The sequence below is a fragment of the Oncorhynchus gorbuscha genome, linkage group LG23 (assembly GCF_021184085.1).
Source record: "Oncorhynchus gorbuscha isolate QuinsamMale2020 ecotype Even-year linkage group LG23, OgorEven_v1.0, whole genome shotgun sequence".
Taxonomy (NCBI): Eukaryota; Metazoa; Chordata; class Actinopteri; order Salmoniformes; family Salmonidae; genus Oncorhynchus; species Oncorhynchus gorbuscha.
The window spans coordinates 14,820,078-14,845,894 of NC_060195.1; the positions used below are offsets into that span (position 1 = coordinate 14,820,078).

General features: G+C 52.4%; 1 protein-coding gene and 1 pseudogene across 1 annotated transcript; one reads left to right on the top strand and one right to left on the bottom strand.

Moving 5' to 3' along the window:
• Positions 1-1,345: 1,345 nt before the first annotated feature.
• Positions 1,346-16,658, bottom strand: thg1l (tRNA-histidine guanylyltransferase 1-like). Its single transcript, XM_046324063.1, is given in 8 exon segments — positions 1,346-1,834; positions 2,280-2,387; positions 2,657-2,745; positions 2,872-2,955; positions 2,958-3,040; positions 3,560-3,736; positions 15,468-15,668; positions 16,458-16,658. Coding segments are annotated over 7 exon segments (897 nt in total). The 5' UTR covers positions 15,662-15,668; positions 16,458-16,658; the 3' UTR covers positions 1,346-1,672.
• On the top strand, positions 16,599-25,693 carry LOC124011618 (annotated as a pseudogene).
• The last annotated feature ends 124 nt before the right edge of the window (positions 25,694-25,817 follow it).

Consider the following 25,817-nt stretch of genomic DNA (forward strand, 5'->3'; position numbering starts at 1 on the left):
TTGGAACTCGGTAGTGAGTGTTGCATCCGAGGACAGACGATTTATATGCGCTATGCGCTTCAGCACCCTGCAGTCCCGTTCGGTGAGCTTGTGTTGCTTACCTTTTTACAGCTAACTCATTGTTGCTCCTAGAAGTTTCCACTTCACAATAACAGCACTTACAGTTGACCGGGGCAGCTCTAGCAGGGCAGAATTTGACAAACTGACTTGTTGGAAAGGTGGCATCCTATGATGGTGCCAAGTTGAAAGTCACTGAGTTCTTCAGTAAGGCCATTCTACTGCCAATATTTGTCTAAGGATGGCTGTGTGCTCGATTTTATACACCTGTCAGTTGTGGCTGAATTAGCCGAATCCACTAATTTGAAGGGATGTCCACATAATTTTGTATATATAGTGTATCATAAGTTGAAACGTCTTTCCTACCTACCGGCTACCGATGTCAAAATGTGGGTATAGGATGTATATAACCTCCACTACACCACCGACCCTTTCTTTTTTTACAAAAAGTGCGCTTTCATACATGAGTGCGCTGGTGCTATGGTTGCTGTCCTTTCAGCATCACGAGCCTGAAGGACTAGGTTCAATTGGTTCGCCACTGCGCAAATGTCTATAACAGATATAAAGACCTAGAATTTCACCGTCTCCCCTTTACTAATAGTGAGCGCGCAACTTTCCAACAATTTCCCTCACTCTTCCCTAACAGCGAGTCAAGGATATTGGACAACGTTTGAGGATTTCTTTCAGTGAAATTGAAGGACAGTAATGTTACGAGTAAAATAGGTCATAGGGTATTAATATTTCAAAAATAAGTGTATATATTTGGCCTGGCGAAGTGCTTTTATGGCTGACTGAATGGAAGCTGATGAGTTTTTTACTCCACTGGTCTGGGTAAGAAATGACGAGTCCTCAATATCTGAGACGGAGACATTCAAAATGTGCTCTCGATGCCGAGTACAACACTGGTGCATTGCCTTTGAACAGGGCCATATGGCTGTCGGCACCCGGGGTGATCGTTATTGCCAGCACAGGTAGTTTCTGGGTAGAGCGGCAGGTAGTGTTCAGTACAGCATGTCATGACCATGCTGGGGTTGGCACCATTTCTGGGCAGGGATTGTAGTGGAGAGCAATCTGGTTTATGTAGGCCTACTGTAGCAGCATTGTGCATGGTGATACCTACCCGAGAAACTAGGTTCCATCTTGTTTTCGCTGTCCCACCAAAAGCAATACATTTATATCAACCACTGTAAACCAGTGTGTATAGAGAGAGAGAGAAGATGATATAATATGCCAGCATCACCACCGGAAAAACAAACTACATATTCTCTTGGTTTAATGGATCCAGACATAAAAAGAGCAGTCATATTTAATCACAGTAAAATATTTGTATACAGTACATGAGCAAAGAGAATGATGGTGTGGAGTTATGAAAGACCTCTTGTTTTACAGCCACCGTAGACAGCAGCCACCGTAGACAGTTTGTTCCAATCAAGAGTTGGTTATTAACAGTATCTGTCCATGCAGAGTGAGAGCTCTCAACCCTCTCCATCCCACAGCACAAGCATTTGGGAGTATGAAGAACTCCCCCTAGACTCTGTCCATGTTCAACGTTATCCACGAAGGGCTGGTGTCTGCTGGTTTTTCTCCGACAGGAAAAGCTCTGTTCCCCGTCAGCTCAGCAGTTGTCGTCTTGTAGAATGTTGGGGTGTTCCTCCCAGAACTGGTTCCCTATGACGTCACAGTGGTGGGCACTGACACGCCTCCTGGTGCGTGTCACTAGCACCTCCTCCCCCGCCTCGTTAGGGAGCTTCACACTCTTGGTCACTGTTTCTTCCAGCTGGGACAGAGGGATGAAGGAAGGGGGTTAAGAATTTGAGAGTGAGAGAAGCGAAGGATAGGACAAAATGTAAGCACCTACCTAATTATTAATGTATTATAGGTGTGAATTGTATAGTCCTAACCCTTCATATGCCACTCCCCCAGACACCCTTGGAGTGAGCCATTATTGACGGTGACCCTGGAGCAATTAGGGTTTAGTGCAATGCTCAAGGGCCACGCCCGACAGATTTTCACCTAGTCATCTTGGTGACTGGAACCAGCAACGTTTCAGTTACTGGCCCAACACTCTTAACCACTAGGCTACCTAACGCCCTCACACACACAAGCCTGTATTTTGTATGAATGTATCTGAAATGGCATCCAATTTTCTATATAGTGCACTACCTCAGACAAGAGGCTATATATAGGGAATAGGGTGCATTAAGGACAACCAGAGTTCTCACCTTCTCCCAGATGAGGGTGGTTCCTTTCCTGTGGACCAGAGGCTCCTTGTTGTAATTGATATCAAACTCAGAAAACATGATCTCATTCTTATCTGCTGCCAACGTTCCCTGGGAGAGAGAGAGACATACATCACAGAGATTTGATTATGTATCTAAAGGTTCTTGGTAAATGGAACGGTCAACTGTGAGGTGGTTGTCAGTGAAAGTAAACAGCATGAAGTAGTCATCCATTCTAAAGCTATTAACATAATAATTATAGTTATGACTAACAAGCAGATGCCCCTTAGCAAATGACACACCTCAAAAATAACAGATATTTGAAGCCTGACACACCCCCACACATGTAATTATGCTAATCTCACTGGAATAACTCTCACCTTTAGTCTGTCCTCTGCCTGTGTAGTGGTGAGTCTGCCTTTCTGCACCAACGTCCAAAACACTGTGTTATACAGGTTGTTGACGTGACCTGGCAAACACACACACCATTACGAAAGAGAACCACACATGTGGAAGAGAATCTACTGTAGTCAAAGCATACACACACAAGATAATGTATTGGGGGATAGGAGTGTGTGTTTGTGTGTATATTTACAATCAGCCTGCCTCCAGCTGAGGTAGTCCCGGAGGTTGCGGTTGCTAGGATACAGAACCACCCGTCCGTCAAACCCCGGGGGTAAAGGAGGGGCTGGTCTCCGAAGTAGTCCTTCCAGTAGAACACATAGGAAGAGGAGAACTGGGACGCTACATGGGTCATCAGCTTACTGGAGGGGGAGTGGAAGGGGAGAGGGAGGAGACCAGAAAAGTGTCACTCAAATGCAATAAACATTTCTTGTGTGTGTCTGTGTGGTTGGGGAGTGTCTGTGTGGTTGGGGAGTGTCTGTGTGGTTGGGAAGTGTCTGTGTGGTTGGGGAGTGTCTGTGTGGTTGGGAAGTGTCTGTGTGGTTGGGAAGTGTCTGTGTGGTTGGGGAGTGTCTGTGTGGTTGGAGAGTGTCTGTGTGGTTGGGGAGTGTCTGTGTGGTTGGGAAGTGTCTGTGTGGTTGGGGAGTGTCTGTGTGGTTGGGGAGTGTCTGTGTGGTTGGGGAGTGTCTGTGTGGTTGGGGAGTGTCTGTGTGGTTGGGGAGTGTCTGTGTGGTTGGGAAGTGTCTGTGTGGTTGGAAAGTGTCTGTGTGGTTGGGGAGTGTCTGTGTGGTTGGGGAGTGTCTGTGTGGTTGGGGAGTGTCTGTGTGGTTGGAGAGTGTCTGTGTGACGGTGTGTGCGTCTCTGTACATGTGTGTTATTACCTGGCTCTCCTCTTAAACCAGTTGGAGGTCCTCTTGAAGACGAAGCTGAACTCGTCACTTTGTCCGTACGATATGATGATGTCATCCAGGTCCTCCATGACAGACCTGGCGCTGCACGTCATCAGGCCCAGAGCTCTGTCGTCGTTGGGCTTCATGAAGTTGTGCTGCTCTGCAAACCTACAGCAACACAGGGTCAGTCAGTGGGTGGGTCAGTCAGTCAGTGGGTCAGTCAGTCAGTCAGCGGATCAGTCAGTCAGTGGGTCAGTCAGTCAGCGGGTCAGTCAGTCAGTCAGTCAGTCAGTCAGTCAGTCAGTCAGTCAGTCAGTCAGTCAGTGAGTCAGTCAGTGGTTCAGTCAGTCAGTGGGTGGGTCAGTCAGTCAGCGGGTCAGGTCAGTCAGTCAGTCAGTGGGTCAGTCAGTCAGTGGGTCAGTCAGTCAGTGGGTCAGTCAGTCAGTGGGTCAGTCAGTCAGTGGGTCAGTCAGTCAGTGGGTCAGTCAGTCAGTCAGCGGGTCAGTCAGTCAGCGGGTCAGTCAGTGGGTGGGTGGGTCAGTCAGTGGGTGGGTCAGTCAGTCAGTGGGTGGGTCAGTCAGTCAGCGGGTCAGGTCAGTCAGTGGGTCAGTCAGTCAGTCAGTGGGTCAGTCAGTCAGTCAGTGGGTGGGTCAGTCAGTCAGTGGGTGGGTCAGTCAGTCAGGGTCAGTCAGTCAGTGGGTGGGTCAGGTCAGTCAGTAGGTCGGTCGGTGGGTCAGTAGGTCGGTCGGTGGGTCAGTAGGTCGGTCGGTGAGTCAGTGAGTGGGTCAGTGAGTCAGTCAGTGGGTCAGTCAGTCAGTGGGTAGGTCAGTCAGTCAGTGAGTCAGTGGGTGGGTCAGTCAGTCAGTGGGTCAGTGGGTCGGTCGGTCGGTCAGTCAGTCAGTGGGTCAGTCGGTCAGTGGGTCAGTCAGTCAGTGGGTCAGTCAGTCAGTGGGTCAGTCAGTCAGTGGGTCAGTCAGTCAGTGGGTCAGTCAGTCAGTCAGTGGGTCAGTCAGTCAGTCAGTGGGTCAGTCAGTCAGTGGGTGGGTCAGTCAGTGGGTGGGTCAGTCAGTCAGTGGGTGGGTCAGTCAGTCAGTGAGTGGGTCAGTCAGTCAGTGGGTGGGTCAGTGAGTCAGTGGGTAGGTCAGTCAGTCAGTGGGTAGGTCAGTCAGTCAGTGGGTAGGTCAGTCAGTCAGTGGGTAGGTCAGTCAGTCAGTGGGTGGGTGGGTCAGTCAGTCAGTCAGGGGTCAGTCAGTCAGTCAGTGGGTCAGTCAGTCAGGGTCAGTGGGTCAGTCAGTGAGTCAGTGGGTCAGTCAGTCAGTGGGTCAGTCAGTCAGTCAGTCAGTGAGTCAGTGGGTCGGTCAGTCAGTGGGTCAGTCAGTGGGTCGGTCAGTCAGTCAGTCAGTGACTCAGTGGGTCAGTCAGTGGGTAGGTCAGTCAGTGGGTAGGTCAGTCAGTCAGTCAGTCAGTCAGTCAGTCAGTCAGTGGGTCAGTCAGTCAGTCAGTCAGTGGGTCAGTCAGTCAGTGGGTCAGTCAGTCAGTGGGTCAGTCAGTCAGTGGGTCAGTCAGTCAGGGTAGGTCAGTCAGTCAGTGAGTGGGTCAGTCAGTCAGTGAGTGGGTCAGTCAGTCAGTCAGTCAGTGGGTCAGTCAGTCAGTGGGTCAGTCAGTCAGTGAGTCAGTGGGTCAGTCAGTCAGTCAGTGGGTGGGTCAGTCAGTCAGTGGGTGGGTCAGTCAGTCAGTGGGTCAGTCAGTCAGTGGGTCAGTCAGTCAGTCAGTGGGTAGGTCAGTCAGTCATTCAGTCAGTCAGTCAGTCAGTGAGGTGGGTCAGTCAGTCAGTGGTGGGTCAGTGAGTCAGTCAGTCAGGGTCAGTGGGTCAGTCAGTCAGTGGGTCAGTCAGCGGGTCAGTGAGTCGGTCAGTCAGTGACTCAGTGGGTCAGTCAGTCAGTGACTCAGTGGGTCAGTCAGTGGGTAGGTCAGTCAGTCAGTGGGTCAGTCAGTCAGTCAGTGGGTGGGTCAGTCAGTCAGTCAGTCAGTCAGTCAGTCAGTCAGTGGGTCAGTCAGTCAGTGGGTGGGTCAGTCAGTCAGTCAGTGGGTCAGTCAGTCAGTGGGTCAGTCAGTCAGTCAGTGGGTGGGTCAGTCAGTCAGTGAGTGGGTCAGTCAGTCAGTCAGTCAGTGGGTCAGTCAGTCAGTGGGTCAGTCAGTGGGTCAGTGGGTCAGTCAGTCAGTGACTCAGTGGGTCAGTCAGTGGGTAGGTCAGTCAGTCAGTCAGTCAGTCAGTCAGTCAGTCAGTGGGTCAGTCAGTTAGTCAGTGGGTCAGTCAGTCAGTCAGTCAGTGAGTGGGTCAGTCAGTGAGTGGGTCAGTCAGTGAGTGGGTCAGTCAGTCAGTCAGTCAGTGAGTGGGTCAGTCAGTCAGTCAGTGGTCAGTCAGTCAGTCAGTGGGTCAGTCAGTCAGTCAGTCAGTCAGTCAGTGTAGGTCAGTCAGTCAGTGGGTCAGTCAGTCAGGGTCAGTCAGTCAGTGAGTAGGTCAGTCAGTCAGTGGGTAGGTCAGTCAGTCAGTGAGTGGGTCAGTCAGTCAGTCAGTGGTAGGTCAGTCAGTCAGTCAGTGGGTCAGTCAGTCAGTCAGTGAGTGGGTCAGTCAGGGTCAGTCAGTCAGTCAGTCAGTGGTGTCAGTCAGTCAGTGTCAGTCAGTCAGTCAGCGAGTGGGTCAGTGAGTGGGTCAGTCAGTGAGTGGGTCAGTCAGTCAGTCAGTCAGTGGGTGGGTCAGTCAGTCAGAGTGGGTCAGTCAGTCAGTGTCGGTGGTCAGTCAGTCAGTGGGTCAGGTCAGTCAGTCAGTGGGTCAGTCAGTGGGTCAGTCAGTCAGTCAGTGGGTCAGTCAGTCAGTGGGTCAGGTCAGTCAGTGGGTCAGTCAGTCAGTGAGTGGGTCAGTCAGTCAGTCGAGTGGGTCAGTCAGTCAGTCAGTCAGTCAGTCAGTCAGTCAGTCAGTGGGTCAGTCAGTCAGTGGTCAGTCAGGGGTCAGTCAGTAGGTCAGTGGGTCAGTCAGTCGGTCAGTGGGGGTCAGTGGGTCAGTCAGTGGGTCGGGGGTCAGTCAGTCAGTCAGTCAGTCAGTGGGTCAGTCAGTGGGTCAGTCAGTCAGTCAGTCAGTGGGTCGGTCGGGTCAGTCAGTCAGTGGGTCAGTCAGTCAGTCAGTCGGTGGGTCAGTCAGTCAGTCGGTGGGTCAGTGGGTCAGTCAGTCAGTGGGTCAGTCAGTCAGTCAGTCAGGGTCGGTCAGGTCAGTCAGTGGGTCAGTCAGTGGTCAGTCAGTCAGTCAGTGGGTCAGTCAGTCAGTCGGTGGGTCAGTCAGTCAGTGGGTCAGTCAGTCAGTCAGTGGGTCAGTCAGTCAGTCAGTCAGTGGGTCAGGTCAGTGGGTCAGTCAGTCAGTCAGTCAGTGGGTCAGTCAGTCAGTGGGTGGGTCAGTCAGTCAGTGGGTCAGTCAGTCAGTCAGGGGTGGGTCAGTCAGTCAGTCAGTGGGTCAGTCAGTCAGTGGGTGGGTCAGTCAGTCAGTGGGTGGGTCAGTGAGTCAGTGGGTAGGTCAGTCAGTCAGTGGGTAGGTCAGTCAGTCAGTGGGTAGGTCAGTCAGTCAGTGGGTGGGTGGGTCAGTCAGTCAGTGAGTCAGTGGGTGGGTTAGTCAGTCAGTGGGTGGGTCAGTCAGTGAGTGGGTCAGTCAGTGGGTCAGTCAGTCAGTCAGTGGGTGGGTCAGTCAGTCAGTCAGTCAGTGGGTCGGTCAGTCAGTCAGTGAGTCAGTGGGTCAGTCAGTCAGTCAGTGGGTCAGTCAGTCAGTCAGTCAGTGGGTCAGTCAGTCAGTCAGTGGGTAGGTCAGTCAGTCAGTCAGTCCGTCAGTGGGTCAGTCAGTCAGTCAGTGGATCAGTCAGTCAGTGGGTCAGTCAGTCAGTGGGTCAGTCAGTCAGTGGGTAGGTCAGTCAGTGGGTAGGTCAGTCAGTCAGTGAGTGGGTCAGTCAGTCAGTCAGTGGGTCAGTCAGTCAGTCAGTCAGTCAGTCAGTCAGTGGGTCAGTCAGTCAGTCAGTGGGTCAGTCAGTCAGTCAGTCAGTCAGTCAGTGGGTGGGTCAGTCAGTCAGTGAGTAGGTCAGTCAGTCAGTGGGTCAGTCAGTCAGTCAGTGGGTCATTCAGTCAGTGGGTCAGTCAGTGAGTCAGTGGGTAGGTCAGTCAGTCAGTCAGTGGGTCAGTCGGTCAGTGGGTGGGTCAGTCAGTGGGTGGGTCAGTCAGTCAGTGGGTCAGTCAGTCAGTGGGTCAGTCAGCGGGTCAGTGGGTCGGTCAGTCAGTGACTCAGTGGGTCAGTGAGTCAGTGACTCAGTGGGTCAGTCAGTGGGTAGGTCAGTGGGTCAGTCAGTGGGTGGGTCAGTCAGTCAGCGGGTGGGTCAGTCAGTCAGTCAGTCAGTCAGTCAGTCAGTCAGTCAGTGGGTCGGTCAGTCAGTGGGTCAGTCAGTCAGGGTGGGTCAGTCAGTCAGTGAGTGGGTCAGTCAGTCAGTCAGTCAGTGGGTCAGTCAGTCAGTCAGTCAGTCAGCGGGTCAGTGGGTCAGGTCAGTCAGTGACTCAGTGGGTCAGTCAGTGGGTAGGTCAGTCAGTCAGTCAGTGGGTCAGTCAGTGGGTCGGTCAGTCAGTCAGTCAGTGGGTCAGTCAGTCAGTGGGTCAGTCAGTGAGTCAGTGGGTAGGTCAGTCAGTCAGTGAGTGGGTCAGTCAGTCAGTCAGTCAGTGGGTGAGTCAGTCAGTGAGTGAGTAGGTCAGTCAGTCAGTCAGTGGGTCAGTCAGTCAGTCAGTGAGTAGGTCAGTCAGTCAGTCAGTCAGTCAGTGGGTGGGTCAGTCAGTCAGTGAGTAGGTCAGTCAGTCAGTGGGTCAGTCAGTCAGTCGGTCATTCAGTCAGTGGGTCAGTCAGTGAGTCAGTGGGTAGGTCAGTCAGTCAGTGGGTAGGTCAGTCAGTCAGTCGGTCAGTCAGTCAGTGGGTAGGTCAGTCAGTCAGTGAGTGGGTCAGTCAGTCAGTCGGTAGGTCAGTCAGTCAGTGAGTGGGTCAGTCAGTCAGGCAGTGGGTAGGTCAGTCAGTCAGCGAGTGGGTCAGTCAGTCAGTGAGTGGGTCAGTCAGTCAGTCAGTCAGTCAGTCAGTCAGTGAGTGGGTCAGTCAGTCAGTGGGTCAGTCAGTCAGTCAGTGAGTGGGTCAGTCAGTCAGTCGGTAGGTCAGTCGGTGGGTCAGTCAGTCAGTCAGGCAGTCAGTCAGTCAGTCAGGTGGGTCAGTCAGTCAGTGAGTGGGTCAGTCAGTCAGTGAGTGGGTCAGTCAGTCAGTCAGTGAGTGGGTCAGTCAGTCAGTCGGTAGGTCAGTCAGTCAGTCGGTCAGTCAGTCAGTCAGTCGGTGGGTCAGTCAGTGAGTGGGTAGGTCAGTCAGTCAGTTAGTCGGTGGGTCAGTCAGTCAGTCAGTGGGTCAGTCAATCAGTCAGTCAGTGAGTGGGTCAGTCAGTCAGTCAGTGGGTCAGTCAGTGGGTCGGTCAGTCAGTCAGTCAGTGGGTCAGTCAGTCAGTGGGTCAGTCAGTCAGTCAGTCAGTCATTCAGTGGGGAGGAGTGGTTGGTGAGTGTCTGTGTGACGGTGTGTGTGTGTTTCTGTACATGTGTGTTATTGGGCCAGTCCGTCAGTGAGTGGCTCAGTCAGTCAGTCAGTCAGTCGATGGGTCAGTCAGTCAGTGAGTGAGTGGCTCAGCGGGTCAGTCAGTCAGTGGGGAGGAGTGATCAGTCGGTGGGTCATTCAGTCAGTGAGTGGGTCAGTCAGTCGGTCGTTGGGTCAGTCAGTCGGTCGGTCGGTGGGTCAGTCAGTGGGTCAGTCAGTCGGTCGGTCGGTGGGTCAGTCAGTCGGTCGGTCGGTGGGTCAGTCAGTCGGTGGGTCAGTCAGTCAGTGGGTCAGTCAGTCAGTCGGTCAGTCAGTCAGTCGGTGGGTCAGTCAGTCAGTCAGTGGGTCAGTCAGTGGGTAGGTCAGTCAGTCAGTGAGTGGGTCAGTCAGTCAGTCAGTCAGTCAGTGGGTCGGTCAGTGAGTCAGTGGGTCGGTCAGTGAGTCAGTCAGTGGGTCGGTCAGTCAGTCAGTCAGTCAGTCAGTCAGTCAGTCAGTCAGTCAGTCAGTCGGTGGGTCAGTCAGTCAGTCAGTCAGTCAGTCGGTGGGTCAGTCAGTCAGTGAATCGGTGGGTCAGTCAGTCAGTCAGTCGGTGGGTCAGTCAGTCAGTCAGTCAGTCAGTCAGTCAGTCAGTCAGTCAGTCAGTCAGTCAGTCAGTCAGTGAGTCAGTCAGTCAGTGGGTCAGTCAGTCAGTGGGTCGGTCGGTCAGTCAGTCAGTGGGAGGAGTGGTTGGTGAGTGTCTGTGTGACGGTGTGTGTGTGTTTCTGTACATGTGTGTTATTGGGCCAGTCCGTCAGTGAGTGGCTCAGTCAGTCAGTCAGACTGTCAGTCAGTCAATGGGTCAGTCAGTCAGTGAGTGGGTCAGTCAGGCAGTGGGGAGGAGTGGTCAGTCGGTGGGTCAGTCAGTCAGTAAGTGGGTCAGTCAGTCAATGAGTGGGTCAGTCAGTCAGTCGGTCGGTGGGTCAGTCGGTCGGTGGGTCAGTCAGTCGGTCGGTGGGTCAGTCAGTAGGTCAGTGGGTCAGTCAGTCGGTCGGTGGGTCAGTCAGTCGGTCGGTGGGTCAGTCAGTCGGTCGGTGGGTCAGTCGGTCGGTCGGTGGGTCAGTCAGTCGGTGGGTCAGTCAGTCGGTCGGTGGGTCAGTCAGTCAGTCAGTCGGTGGGTCAGTCAGTGAGTGGGTCAGTCAGTCAGTCAGTGGGTAGGTCAGTCAGTCAGACTGTCAGTCAGTCGATGGGTCAGTCAGTCAGTGAGTGGGTCAGTCAGGCAGTGGGGAGGAGTGGTCAGTCGGTGGGTCAGTCAGTCAGTAAGTGGGTCAGTCAGTCAATGAGTGGGTCAGTCAGTCGGTCGGTGGGTCAGTCAGTCGGTCGGTGGGTCAGTCAGTAGGTCGGTGGGTCAGTCAGTAGGTCGGTGGGTCAGTCAGTAGGTCAGTGGGTCAGTCAGTCGGTCGGTCGGTGGGTCAGTCGGTCGGTCGGTGGGTCAGTCAGTCAGTCGGTGGGTCAGTCAGTCAGTCGGTCGGTGGGTCAGTCAGTCAGTCGGTGGGTCAGTCAGTCAGTCGGTCGGTGGGTCAGTCAGTCAGTCGGTGGGTCAGTCAGTCAGTCGGTGGGTCAGTCAGTCAGTCGGTGGGTCAGTCAGTCAGTCAATCAGTGGGTCAGTCAGTGAGTGGGTCAGTCAGTCAGTGAGTGGGTAGGTCAGTCAGTGAGTGGGTAGGTCAGTCAGTGAGTGGGTAGGTCAGTCAGTCAGTGGGTAGGTCAGTCAGTCAGTGGGTAGGTCAGTCAGTCAGTGAGTGGGTCAGTCAGTCAGTCGGTGGGTCAGTCAGTCAGTCGGTGGGTCAGTCAGTCAGTCGGTCGGTGGGTCAGTCAGTCAGTCGGTGGGTCAGTCAGTCGGTGGGTCAGTCAGTCGGTGGGTCAGTCAGTCGGTGGGTCAGTCAGTCAGTCGGTGGGTCAGTCAGTCAGTCGGTGGGTCAGTCAGTCAGTCGGTGGGTCAGTCAGTCAGTCAATCGGTGGGTCAGTCAGTCAGTCAGTGGGTCAGTCAGTGAGTGGGTCAGTCAGTCAGTCAGTGGGTAGGTCAGTCAGTCAGTGAGTGGGTCAGTCAGTCAGTGAGTGGGTAGGTCAGTCAGTCAGTGGGTAGGTCAGTCAGTCAGTGGGTAGGTCAGTCAGTCAGTGGGTAGGTCAGTCAGTCAGTGAGTGGGTCAGTCAGTGAGTGGGTCAGTCAGTGAGTGGGTCAGTCAGTCAGTGAGTCAGTGGGTCGGTCAGTCAGTCAGTCAGTCGGTGGGTCAGTCAGTCAGTCAGTCGGTGGGTCAGTCAGTCAGTCAGTTGGTGGGTCAGTCAGTCAGTCGGTGGGTCAGTCAGTCGGTGGGTCAATCAGTCAGTCAGTAGGTCAGTGGGTCAGTCAGTAGGTCAGTGGGTCAGTCAGTCGGTCGGTCGGTGGGTCAGTCAGTCGGTGGGTCAGTCGGTCGGTCGGTGGGTCAGTCGGTCGGTCGGTGGGTCAGTCAGTCAGTCGGTGGGTCAGTCAGTCAGTCAATCAGTGGGTCAGTCAGTGAGTGGGTCAGTCAGTCAGTGAGTGGGTAGGTCAGTCAGTGAGTGGGTAGGTCAGTCAGTGAGTGGGTAGGTCAGTCAGTCAGTGGGTAGGTCAGTCAGTCAGTCGGTAGGTCAGTCAGTCAGTGAGTGGGTCAGTCAGTCAGTCGGTGGGTCAGTCAGTCAGTCGGTGGGTCAGTCAGTCAGTCGGTCGGTGGGTCAGTCAGTCAGTCGGTGGGTCAGTCAGTCGGTGGGTCAGTCAGTCGGTGGGTCAGTCAGTCAGTCGGTGGGTCAGTCAGTCAGTCGGTGGGTCAGTCAGTCAGTCGGTGGGTCAGTCAGTCAGTCAATCGGTGGGTCAGTCAGTCAGTCAGTGGGTCAGTCAGTGAGTGGGTCAGTCAGTCAGTCAGTGGGTAGGTCAGTCAGTCAGTGAGTGGGTCAGTCAGTCAGTGAGTGGGTAGGTCAGTCAGTCAGTGGGTAGGTCAGTCAGTCAGTGGGTAGGTCAGTCAGTCAGTGGGTAGGTCAGTCAGTCAGTGAGTGGGTCAGTCAGTGAGTGGGTCAGTCAGTGAGTGGGTCAGTCAGTGAGTGGGTCAGTCAGTCAGTGAGTCAGTGGGTCGGTCAGTCAGTCAGTCAGTCGGTGGGTCAGTCAGTCAGTCAGTCGGTGGGTCAGTCAGTCAGTCAGTTGGTGGGTCAGTCAGTCAGTCGGTGGGTCAGTCAGTCGGTGGGTCAATCAGTCAGTCAGTAGGTCAGTGGGTCAGTCAGTAGGTCAGTGGGTCAGTCAGTCGGTCGGTCGGTGGGTCAGTCAGTCGGTGGGTCAGTCGGTCGGTCGGTGGGTCAGTCGGTCGGTCGGTGGGTCAGTCAGTCGGTCGGTGGGTCAGTCAGTCGGTCGGTGGGTCAGTCAGTCGGTCGGTGGGTCAGTCAGTCAGTCGGTGGGTCAGTCAGTCAGTCAGTCGGTGGGTCAGTCAGTCAGTCGGTGGGTCAGTCAGTCAGTCGGTGGGTCAGTCAGTCAGTCGGTGGGTCAGTCAGTCAGTCAATCGGTGGGTCAGTCAGTCAGTCAATCGGTGGGTCAGTCAGTCAGTCAGTGGGTCAGTCAGTCAGTCAGTGGGTAGGTCAGTCAGTCAGTGAGTGGGTCAGTCAGTCAGTGAGTGGGTAGGTCAGTCAGTCAGTGGGTAGGTCAGTCAGTCAGTGGGTAGGTCAGTCAGTCAGTGAGTGAGTGGGTCAGTCAGTGAGTGGGTCAGTCAGTCAGTGAGTCAGTCAGTCAGTGGGTCGGTCAGTCAGTCAGTCAGTCGGTGGGTCAGTCAGTCAGTCAGTCGGTGGGTCAGTCAGTCAGTCAGTTGGTGGGTCAGTCAGTCAGTCAGTCGGTGGGTCAGTCAGTCGGTGGGTCAATCAGTCAGTCAGTCAGTCAGTGGGTCAGTCAGTGAGTCAGTCAGTCAGTCAGTGGGTCGGTCGGTCAGTCAGTCAGTCAGTCAGTGGGGAGGAGTGGTTGGTGAGTGTCTGTGTGACGGTGTGTGTGTGTTTCTGTACATGTGTGTTATTGGGCCAGTCCGTCAGTGAGTGGCTCAGTCAGTCAGACAGTCAGTCAGTCAGTCAGTGAGTGAGTCAGTCGGTGGGTCAGTCAGTCAATGAGTGGGTCAGTCAGTCAGTCGGTCGGTGGGTCAGTCAGTCGGTCGGTGGGTCAGTCAGTAGGTCAGTGGGTCAGTCAGTCGGTCGGTGGGTCAGTCAGTCAGTCGGTGGGCCAGTCAGTCAGTCAGTCAGTCGGTGGGTCAGTCAGTCAATTGGTGGGTCAGTCAGTCAGTCAATCGGTGGGTCAGTCAGTCAGTCAATCGGTGGGTCAGTCAGTCAGTCAGTCAGTCAGTCAGTCAGTCAGTCAGTCAGTCAGTCAGTCAGTCAGTCAGTCAGTCAGTCAGTGGGTCAGTCAGTCAGCAGGTCAGTCAGTCAGCAGGTCAGTCAGTCAGTCGGTGGGTCAGTCAGTCAGTCAGTCGGTGGGTCAATCAGTCCGTCGGTGGGTCAGTCAGTCAGTCAATCGGTGGGTCAGTCAGTCAGTCAGTCGGTGGGTCAGTCAGTGGGTCAGTCAGTCAGCGGGTCAGTCAGTCAGTCAGTCGGTGGGTCAGTCAGTGGGTCAGTCAGTGGAGCTACAGATACTAACACACAAGTCGTAATTTGTCACCTGGCTTCTCATTCAGTCCCTCAGTCCACTTCAAGGGTGCGCCTCAATAATAAAATACATAGTTCCTGTCCTGCTTGGTCACTAAGCAATTGACTGTGAAATGTGACAGGATGGTAACGATTTTCTCCACATATCTGATCTGCACAGATCATTCAGTGCAGAAGAGAGGAGAGGATGCCACTGCAGACACACCTCCAGCTATTCTCTGGAGCTACAGATACACCCCCAGCTATTCTCTGTAGTTACAGATACACCCCCAGCTATTCTCTGTAGTTACAGATACACCCCCAGCTATTCTCTGGAGCTACAGATACACCTCCAGCTATTCTCTGGAGCTACAGACACACCCCAGCTATTCTCTGGAGCTACAGATACACCCCCAGCTATTCTCTGGAGCTACAGATACACCCCCAGCTATTCTCTGTAGTTACAGATACACCCCCAGCTATTCTCTGGAGCTACCCCAGCTATTCTCTGAGCTACAGATACACCCCCAGCTATTCTCTGGAGCTACAGATACACCCACAGCTATTCTCTGGCGCTACAGATACACCCCCAGCTACAGATACACCCCCAGCTATTCTCTGTAGTTACAGATACACCCCCAGCTATTCTCTGGAGCTACAGATACACCCCCAGCTATTCTCTGGAGCTACAGATACACCCCCAGCTATTCTCTGGAGCTACAGATACACCCACAGCTATTCTCTGGCGCTACAGATACACCCCCAGCTACAGATACACCCCAGCTATTCTCTGTAGTTACAGATACACCCCCAGCTATTCTCTGGAGCTACAGATACACCCCAGCTATTCTCTGGAGCTACAGATACACCCCAGCTATTCTCTGGAGCTACAGATACACCCACAGCTATTCTCTGGCGCTACAGATACACCCCCAGCTACAGATACACCCCCAGCTATTCTCTGTAGTTACAGATACACCCCCAGCTATTCTCTGTAACTACAGATACACCCCCAGCTATTCTCTGTAGTTACAGATACACCCCCAGCTATTCTCTGTAGCTACAGATACACCCCAGCTATTCTCTGTAGTTACAGATACACCCCCAGCTATTCTCTGTAGCTACAGATACACCCCCAGCTATTCTCTGTAGCTACAGATACACCCCCAGCTATTCTCTGTAGCTACAGATACACCCCCAGCTATTCTCTGTAGCTACAAATACACCCCCAGCTATTCTCTGTAGCTACAAATACACCCCCAGCTATTCTCTGTAGCTACAGATACACCCCAGCTATTCTCTGTAGCTACAGATACACCCCCAGCTATTCTCTGTAGCTACAGATACACCCCCAGCTATTCTCTGTAGCTACAGATACACCCCCAGCTATTCTCTGTAGCTACAGATACACCCCCAGCTATTCTCTGTAGCTACAGATACACCCCCAGCTGTTCGCTGGAGCTACAGATACACCCCCAGCTATTCTCTGGAGCTACAGATACACCCCCTGCTATTCTGTGGAGATTTAGATACACCCCCAGCTATTCTCTGGAGCTGCAATACACCCCCTGCTATTCTGTGGAGATTTAGATACACCCCCTGCTATTCTGTGGAGCTACTTACTTGTGGAAGTTCCTTCCATCCAAACGCACCACGATGTAACAGTTTTTCAGACAGGTGTCGTCTGTCTCAAAGTTACGGACATACTCAAACTTGCTCTTGGCCATTCTGGAGGTGCTGGTGAAAACACTGGCTACTGGCCGGAGGATGCGCGTCTTGATGCCTCCTGGTAATCTACACAGCACTGGACCAAACATGAGGATTCTATGAGAAAGGACAGACCAGATCAAATCAAAGTAGGTTCTGTTGGAAAAGAAGAAGCAGCAGCACAAGGTTGGCTGTGGTCTTCATGTCTGAAATTCTGCTCGCTTTTAGACTGGAGCATTTCTTATTATTCTGTAAGGAAATTCAAGACACTATTTACTATGATGTTAAGTTTTGTTTGGTATGTATTAATCTGTCCATCATCCATTTTATGTTACAAATTACAATTCGTATGATATTTTACTAATTTCAATTAATACAATATGCTACGAATTTGCAAAAGATACAATATGTTACAAATTACAATTTGTTGTGGCTAACGTTAGGTAGCTGGCTAACCATAGCCAGGCTAGGGGTTAAGTAGTTAAAAAGTATATATATATATATATAACCTTTATTTAACTAGGCAAGTGAGTTAAGAACACATTCTTATTTACCATGACGGCCCACCCCACCAAACCCTAACCCGGACGACGCTGGGTCAATTGTGCGCCGCCCTATGGTACTGCCAATCACAACCGGTTCTGAACAGCCTGGAATCGAACCGGGGTCTGTAGTGATGCCTCTAGCAATGAGACGCAGTGCCCTTGATCTGCGCCACAATTAGCTAAAATTATCAATTCGAGATTCGAACATGTATTTTTTAGGTTGCTACCCATCCACCCTGACCGGCCTCATTCCGTTTTAGCATTAAGTAGTCTTCTGTTTTATGTAACATATCATACTAATTTGACCATCCCTGATTATACGTTTAGTCTATAAGACCAGGCTGACAGGCTAGCTACTTACAAATTATTGGCACCATCTTCGGTTCATGATGAATACTTCCTAAAAACAATGTTATAACTTAGCTTACTTTAGTTGAAACTATGTAACTGATGCTATTGTCGAGTCAAAGCTTTAAGTTGTTATTTTAATTTCACTGTGAGAATGTATCTGGCAAATAACAGAACACATGTTGTTTTCGCCAGTGGGTGCAACCCAGTCCGTCCACCAAATAAGTCCTACTAGAACAGATACTGCGTATTTCAATTCCGGGACAGTATCTCATCTACGATCTCACAAAACAAAAACAACTAAAGAACATAAATGGTTTTTATTGTAGTTGTCGATGGTCTTTTAGCTGGGTTCCTGGACATAATTTCATTAAAAAAAAAACAATAAAAACAAAGACTACAGACGACTAATGTGCAAATCTGCTTCATAGTACTTCAGCGCCCTCTTCTGGCGAAAATCGAGAAATGCAGCGGAAGAAGACTAAGTTTCCCATGATACTTAGCGTCGTGCATGTCTGCGGTTGTTTCAAACACGGAGGAGAGGGAAAGAAGAGGAGATAAACACCACAAATGTAAAACATCAGAAAAGAAAGAAAGAAAGAAAGAAAGAGAGAGGATCAACAAGTGCATGTCCTTCAGATGCAACCGAACATACGGCAGAAGAAGAAGATGCTATCGTGGCAAAGTTGGACGTCACCTCCGATAGATTTGATCCACTCCTGGAACACTACTCCCCTGCAGCGCCTCTTCCATACCCCAACGTGAAATGCTTCAACAACATAGCCGAGTATGAGAGCTGTCTGAAGGGGGGCCGCGCCAAGCGGAGAAAAACGTGGAGAGAAAACTGAGTAAATCCAGGAAAGGTGTAGCGGATCCGGAGAGGATTGAGAAACTGAAGAGGATGATGGTGAACAACCCGAAACGGAGAGGAGGGTACCAGCGCCAATGCCCGGCGTTGTAGAATGCACAAGAATGTCCTGACAAGGATGCTACGTATGGCGTGAATTATTTCTAGCTTTTGTAGGCCTGCTTTGAGTCATTTCGTTTTTGATGGTGGTGGTGTCGGATCAAAACATTCCCATTTCATTCATACTTTACTTATATGATCGTTGTCTCATATTGCCACATATATAAAAGCTAATTAAAACTCTATATTGATATGTGGGGCATTATTGACGTGTCAAACTTGTGATTTGACAGCCAGGTGAATTCTATTTCATGTCTCCTTTCTGTTTATACAGTCCATACAGGAAGCCCTCTGGGGGAGCTGTGTTGCTGCGTGGAGGAACCTTTAAGGGGCTCCGTGGTGTGTGTTCTGGCTTCATAGTGGCCTTCGACAAGTTCTGGAACTTGGTGAGAGCTCACCCCCTTCCCTCACCCTTACCCGTCCTTCCCTCGCCCTTACCCGTTCTTCCCTCGCCCTTCCCTGTCCTTCCCTTACCCGTTCTTCCCTCGCCCTTCCCGTTCTTCCCTCGCCCTTCCCCGTCCTTCCCTCGCCCTTACCCGTCCTTCCCTCGCCCTTCCCTGTCCTTCCCTCACCCGTCCTTCCCTCGCCCTTACCCCGTCCTGCCCTCACCCTTACCCGTCCTGCCCTCGCCCTTACCCGTCCTGCACACGCCCTTACCCGTCCTGCCCTCACCCTTACCCGTCCTTCCCTCGCCCTTACCCGTCCTGCCCTCGCCCTTACCCGTCCTTCCCTCGCCTTACCCGTTCTTCCCTCGCCTTACCCGTCCTTCCCTCGCCTTACCCGTCCTTCCCTCACCCTTACCCGTCCTTCCCTCACCCTTACCCGTCCTTCCCTCGCCTTACCCGTTCTTCCCTCGCCTTACCCGTTCTTCCCTCGCCCTTACCCGTCCTTCCCTCACCCTTACCCGTCCTTCCCTCGCCTTACCCGTCCTTCCCTCGCCTTACCCGTTCTTCCCTCGCCTTACCCGTCCTTCCCTCACCCTTACCCGTCCTTCCCTCACCCTTACCCGTCCTTCCCTCACCCTTACCCGTCCTTCCCTCGCCTTACCCGTCCTTCCCTCACCCTTACCCGTCCTTCCCTCACCCTTACCCGTCCTTCCCTCACCCTTACCCGTCCTTCCCTCACCCTTACCCGTCCTTCCCTCGCCTTACCCGTTCTTCCCTCGCCTTACCCGTTCTTCCCTTACCCGTCCTTCCCTCGCCCTTACCCGTCCTTCCCTCACCCTTACCCGTCCTTCCCTCACCCTTACCCGTCCTTCCCTCACCCTTACCCGTCCTTCCCTCACCCTTACCCGTCCTTCCCTCACCCTTACCCGTCCTTCCCTCACCCTTACCCGTCCTTCCCTCACCCTTACCCGTCCTTCCCTCGCCTTACCCGTCCTTCCCTCACCCTTACCCGTCCTTCCCTCACCCTTACCCGTCCTTCCCTTACCCGTCCTTCCCTCACCCTTACCCGTCCTTCCCTCGCCTTACCCGTCCTTCCCTCGCCCTTACCCGTCCTTCCCTCACCCTTACCCGTCCTTCCCTCGCCTTACCCGCGCTTCCCTCGCCTTACCCGTGCTTCCCTCGCCTTACCCGTTCTTCCCTTACCCGTCCTTCCCTCGCCCTTACCCGTCCTTCCCTCACCCTTACCCGTCCTTCCCTCACCCTTACCCGTCCTTCCCTCACCCTTACCCGTCCTTCCCTCACCCTTACCCGTCCTTCCCTCACCCTTACCCGTTCTTCCCTCACCCTTACCCGTCCTTCCCTCGCCTTACCCGTTCTTCCCTCACCCTTACCCGTTCTTCCCTCACCCTTACCCGTTCTTCCTCACCCTTACCCGTTCTTCCCTTACCCGTCCTTCCCTCGCCCTTACCCGTCCTTCCCTCACCCTTACCCGTCCTTCCCTTACCCGTCCTTCCCTCGCCCTTACCCGTCCTTCCCTCACCCTTACCCGTCCTTCCCTCACCCTTACCCGTCCTTCCCTAACCTTACCCGTTCTTCCCTCACCCTTACCCGTTCTTCCCTCACCCTTACCCGTTCTTCCCTCACCCTTACCCGTTCTTCCCTTACCCGTCCTTCCCTCGCCCTTACCCGTCCTTCCCTCACCCTTACCCGTCCTTCCCTCGCCCTTACCCGTCCTTCCCTCGCCCTTACCCGTCCTTCCCTCACCCTTACCCGTCCTTCCCTCACCCTTACCCGTCCTTCCCTCACCCTTACCCGTCCTTCCCTCACCCTTACCCGTCCTTCCCTCGCCTTACCCGTCCTTCCCTCGCCTTACCCGTCCTTCCCTCGCCTTACCCGTTCTTCCCTCGCCTTACCCGTTCTTCCCTCACCCTTACCCGTTCTTCCCTCACCCTCACCCGTCCTTCCCTCACCCTTACCCGTCCTTCCCTCACCCTTACCCGTCCTTCCCTCACCCTTACCCGTCCTTCCCTCACCCTTACCCGTCCTTCCCTCACCCTTACCCGTTCTTCCCTCACCCTTACCCGTCCTTCCCTCACCCTTATCCGTTCTTCCCTCACCCTTACCCGTCCTTCCCTCACCCTTACCCGTCCTTCCCTCACCCTTACCCGTCCTTCCCTCACCCTTACCCGTCCTTCCTCACCCTTACCCGTCCTTCCCTCACCCTTACCCGTCCTTCCTCGCCTTACCCGTCCTTCCTCGCTCTTACCCGTACCCGTCCTTCCCTCGCCTTACCCGCCCTTCCCTCGCCTTACCCGTCCTTCCCTCACCCTTACCCGTCCTTCCCTCGCCCTTACCCGTCCTTCCCTCGCCCTTACCCGTCCTTCCCTCGCCCTTACCCGTCCTTCCCTCGCCCTTACCCGTCCTTCCCTCGCCCTTACCCGTCCTTCCCTCGCCCTTGCCCGTCCTTCCCTCGCCCTTACCCGTCCTTCCCTCACCCTTACCCGTCCTTCCCTCGCCTTACCCGTCCTTCCCTCGCCTTACCCGTCCTTCCCTCGCCTTACCCGTCCTTCCCTCGCCTTACCCGTCCTTCCCTCGCCTTACCCGTCCTTCCCTCGCCTTACCCGTCCTTCCCTCGCCTTACCCGTTCTTCCCTCACCCTCACCCGTTCTTCCCTCACCCTCACCCGTCCTTCCCTCACCCTCACCCGTCCTTCCCTCACCCTCACCCGTCCTTCCCTCACCCTTACCCGTCCTTCCCTCACCCTTACCCGTCCTTCCCTCACCCTTACCCGTCCTTCCCTCACCCTTACCCGTTCTTCCCTCACCTTACCCGTTCTTCCCTCGCCTTACCCGTTCTTCCCTCACCCGTCCTTCCCTCACCCGTCCTTCCCTCACCATTCCTTGTCCTTCCCTGTCCTTCCCTCGCCCTTCCCTGTCCTTCCCTCGCCCTTCCCTGTCCTTCCCTCGCCCTTCCCTGTCCTCCCTCGCCCTTCCCTGTCCTCCCTCGCCCTTCCCTGTCCTCCCTCGCCCTTCCCTGTGTTTCCCTCGCCCTTCCCTGTGTTTCCCTCGCCCTTCCCTGTGTTTCCCTCGCCCTTCCCTGTCCTTCCCTCGCCCTTCCCTGTCCTTCCCTGTCCTTCCCTCACCCGTCCTTCCCTCACCCTTCCTTGTCCTTCCCTGTCCTTCCCTCGCCCTTCCCTGTCCTTCCCTCGCCCTTCCCTGTCCTTCCCTCGCCCTTCCCTGTCCTTCCCTCGCCCTTCCCTGTCCTTCCCTCGCCCTTCCCTGTCCTCCCTCGCCCTTCCCTGTCCTCCCTCGCCCTTCCCTGTCCTCCCTCGCCCTTCCCTGTGTTTCCCTCGCCCTTCCCTGTGTTTCCCTCGCCCTTCCCTGTCCTTCCCTCGCCCTTACCTGTACTTCCCTCACCCTTTATCCATGCCCTCCACCACCTCCTGACAGGTGGCTTGTAGACTAGACTGTAGTCTGATGTAAAATGGGTTGCTTGCAGACGACTGTAGTCTGATGTAAGACAGTGCGCACATCATTGTCCTCACTCTCTCCCCTCTCTCTTTCTCTCCGGCGATGGTGGGTGAAGCTCTCTACCACGAGAAGGCCCTCACTGTTACACGGGTAGGTCTGGCTGCCAATGAAGGGCTCTGATCCTCTAGTCTAGTGGATCATTCTAGAGAGTAGGGTGTTGTTTTGGATGCAGGCTATGACATATCCAGATCATGTGCCACCCACTAAAAAAGGTACAGCCATTTTCATTCTCTGCAATCAGAAAACAAACTCATTAGCTATCGCAAAGACTCTTTTAACCCCTTTGTCTCCCCTCTCCTTCTGTAGCTCTTTGACAAGCTGAAACTCCAGGAGAGTGGGGCTCTGAGAGAATGTGAGAAGAAGAAGCAGATAGACAAGAGGAAAGCTGAGCCTCCCCAGGGTTCAAAACTCAAATTAGAGACGGCAGATGAGGGGACCCCAATAGAGGGGACCCCAATAGACCCTAGGGCAGTGGATCCCCAACTTCAGAGGACCACAGCGGGGCCACAGGCCATCACTAGATGGCGTAGGAGTCGGACGTGTGTCTTTGTCTTATCCCCTGTAAATAGCAGTTAAAAAAAATCATATATATCTTATTCTCACTTTCTATCTACAAACTAAATATACTTTCTTGCAACCCGCCTCACCCAATGTGGTACAGATCTATTTTATTCCTTATAACTGGAACCTCCATCAGGAGCTAGCCAGCTAACTAGCAACTAGTCTTTATTAGCCACGGTTAGCGGTCTTCACCTTTTAGCTCGGTCACCAGCCAGCCTTAGCTTGGACAATACCTGCCAGTCTGCACAGCGCGATATCAACCCAGAGCATATCGGACTGCTTCTCTCTACCACATCACCAGATTCCTGCCGCTCTGGATCATTACACCAGATCATCGCAGCTAGCTAGCTGCAAATGAGTGGCTGCTGTTAGCTAACGCCTCTGTCCCGAAGCAAGCACCAGGTTAGCCTTGAGCTAGGCCCATATAACAGCTAATTCTAGGCCTCTTTTGCCAATTGGCATGGACCCTTTATTGTCGACAGGGAGCCCCGCCTATCCATCACGACTGAACTGCTTTCATGCATGGTAACATTAGAAGCCTACTCCCTAAGTTTGTTTTACTCACTGCTTTAGCACACTCTGCCAACCCGGATGTCTTAGCCGTGTCTGAATCCTGGCTTAGGAAAACCACCAAAAACTCTGAAATCTCCATCGCTAACTATAACATTTTCCGCCAAGATAGAACTGCCAAAGGGGGCAGTGTTGCAATCTACTGCAAAGATAGCCTGCAGAGTTCTGTCTTACTATCCAGGTCTGTACCCAAACAATTAAAGCTTCTTCTTTAATTAACTCCAAATCCTCATAGATATCATCCTAACCAACTCACCCTCCAAATACACCTCTGCTGTTTTCAACCAAGATCTCAGCGATCACTGCCTGATTGCCTGCATCCGTCATGGGTCTGCGACCAAACGACCACCCCTCATCACTTTCAAACGCTCCCTAAAACACTTCTGCGAGCAGGCCTTTCTAATTGACCTGGCCCGGGTATCCTGGAATGACATTGACCTTAACCCGTCAGTTGATGATGCCTGGCTATTCTTTAAAAGTGCCTTCCTCACCATCTTAAATAAGTATTCCCCATTCAAAAAATGTAGAACTAGGAATAGATATAGTCCTTGGTTCACCCCAGACCTGTCTGCCCTTGACCAGCACAAAAACATCCTGTGGCGTTCTGCATTAGTATCGAATAGCCCCTGTGATATGCAACTTTTCAGGGAAGTTAGGAAAGCTAAGGCTAGCTTTTTCCAACAGAAATTTGCATCCTGTAGTACTAACTCAAAAAAGTTCTGGGACACTGTAAAGTCCATGGAGAATAAGAGCACCTCCTCCCAGCTGCCCACTGCTCTGAGGCTAGGAAACACTGTCACTGATAAATCCACTATAATTGAGAATTTCAATAAGCATTTCTCTATGGCTGGCCATGCTTTCCACTTGGCAACCCCTACCCCGGGCAACTGCCCGGCACCCTCCACAGCAACCCGCCATAGCCCTCACCATTTCTCCTTTAACCAAAACTAGATAGCTGATGTTTTGAAAGAGCGGCAAAATCTGGACCCCAACAAATCAGCCGGGCTAGACAATCTGGACCCTCTCTTTCTAAAATTATCTGCCAAAAATGTTGCAACCCCTATTACTAGCCTGTTAAACCTCTCTTTCGTATCGCCGGAGATTCCCAATGATTGGAAAGCTGCCGCGGTCATTCCCCTCTTCAAAGGGGGAGACAGTCTAGACCCAAACTGCTACATACCTATATCTATCCTACCCTGTCTTTCTAAGTTCTTCGAAAGCCAAGTTAACAAACAGATTACTGACCATTTCGAATCCCACCGCACCTTCTCCGCTATGCAATCTGGTTTCAGAGCTGGTCATGGGTGCACCTCAGTCACGCTCAAGGTTCTAAACAACATCATAACCGCCATCGATAAGAGACATTACTGTGCAGCCGTATTCATCGACCTGGCCAAGGCTTTCGACTCTGTCAATCACAACATTCTTATTGGCAGACTCGACAGCCTTGGTTTCTCAAATGATTGCCTCGCCTGGTTTACCAACTACTTCTCTGATAGAGTTCAGTGTGTCAAATCAGAGTGCCTGTTGTCTGGACCTCTGGCAGTCTCTATGGGGGTGCCACAGGGTTCAATTCTCGGGCTGACTCTTTCTCTGTATACATCAATGATGTTGCTCTTGCTGCTGGTAATTCTCTGGTACACCTCTACGCAGACGACACCATTCTGTATACTTCTGGCCCCTCTTTGGACACTGTGTTAACTAACCTCCAGACGAGCTTCAATGCCATACAACTCTCCTTCCGTGGCCATACAACTGCTCTTAAACGCAAGTAAAACTAAATGCATGCTATTCAACTGATCACTGCCCGCACCTACTCGCCCGTCCAGCATCACTACTCTGGACGGCTCTGACTTAGAATACGTGGACAACTACAAATACCTAGGTGTCTGGTTAGACTGTAAACTCTCTTTCCAGACTCACATTAAGCATCTCCAATCCAAAATTAAATCTAGAATCGGCTTCCTATATCGCAACAAAGCATCCATCACTTATGCTGCCAAACATACCCTCGTAAAACTGACCATCCTACCGATCCTCGACTTCGGTGATGTCATCTATAAAATAGCCTCCAACACTCTACTCAGACTGCATCCAATTTGCAATCACAGTGCCATCCGTTTTGTCACCAATGCACAATATACCACCCACCACTGCGACCTGTATGCTCTCGTTGGCTGGCCCTTGCTTCATATTCGTTGCCAAATCCACTGGCTTTAGGTCATCTATAAGTCTTTGCTCGGTAAAGCCCCACCTTATCTTAGCTCACTCGTCACCATAGTAACACCCACCCATAGCACGCGCACCAGCAGGTATATTTCACTGGTCATCCCCAAATTTGTCCGCCTTTCCTGCCAGTTCTCTGCTGAGAATGATTAGAACGAATTGCAAAAATCACTGAAGCTGGAGACTTATCTCCCTCACTAACTTTAAGCATCAGCTGTCAGAGCAGCTTACTGATCATTGCTGCTGTACATAGCCCACCCATACGTAGAATGTATGCACACATGACTGTAAGTCGCTTAAAAGCGTGGGCATAAATTATATTATTATTTTTGATCATTGCTGCTGCTAAATGGCATATATATTTATATATATATATATCCCCCCTTGTTGTTCCTTTGAACCCCAGTATCTCTACTTGCACACCATCTTCTGCACATAACACTCCACTGTTAATGCTACATTGTAATTATTTCGCCACCATGGCATTTTTATTGCCTTAACTCCCTAATCTTAATACATTTGCACACACTGTGTATAGATTTTTCTATTGTGCTATTGACTGTGTTTGTTTATTCCATGTGTAACACTGTGTTATTTGTGTCGCACTGCTTTGCTTTATCTTGGCCAGGTCACAGTTGTAAATGAGAACTTGTTCTCAACTGGCCTACCTGGTTAAATAAAGGTGAAAAAAAAAAAAAAAATAGACCCAGGGGTCAAATGTTAAAGGTCAGGAATCGGGGACTGAGGGGCCCCAGAGAAGACGGTCCCAGAAGAAAGTAGTGTCCCGGCCCGATGGGAGGGTTCACACGCACCATGTCAACCAGCTCTTCAAACGGGGAGAGAATGTGCTTCTAGTCAACCTACAACCACTCTGAACCTGTTGTGTATTTCATCCAGCAGGGGTGGCAACCCAGCCTGGACCTGGAAGCCAGTTTGTTTCTGCTCTCTTGCCGACACCTTGTGGAGTTTCCATGCCAAGCAGAAGCAGAAAGACTGGCACCCGGGCTAGTGACAAATCTCCAGGAACGTTACTTGACCAGAAGAAACAAGCTGAAGCTTTACCAAGACTGTGACCCATCAACACCTACTACAGTATCTACACTGGTTTAGACCAACTCGGAGTGAACCATGAA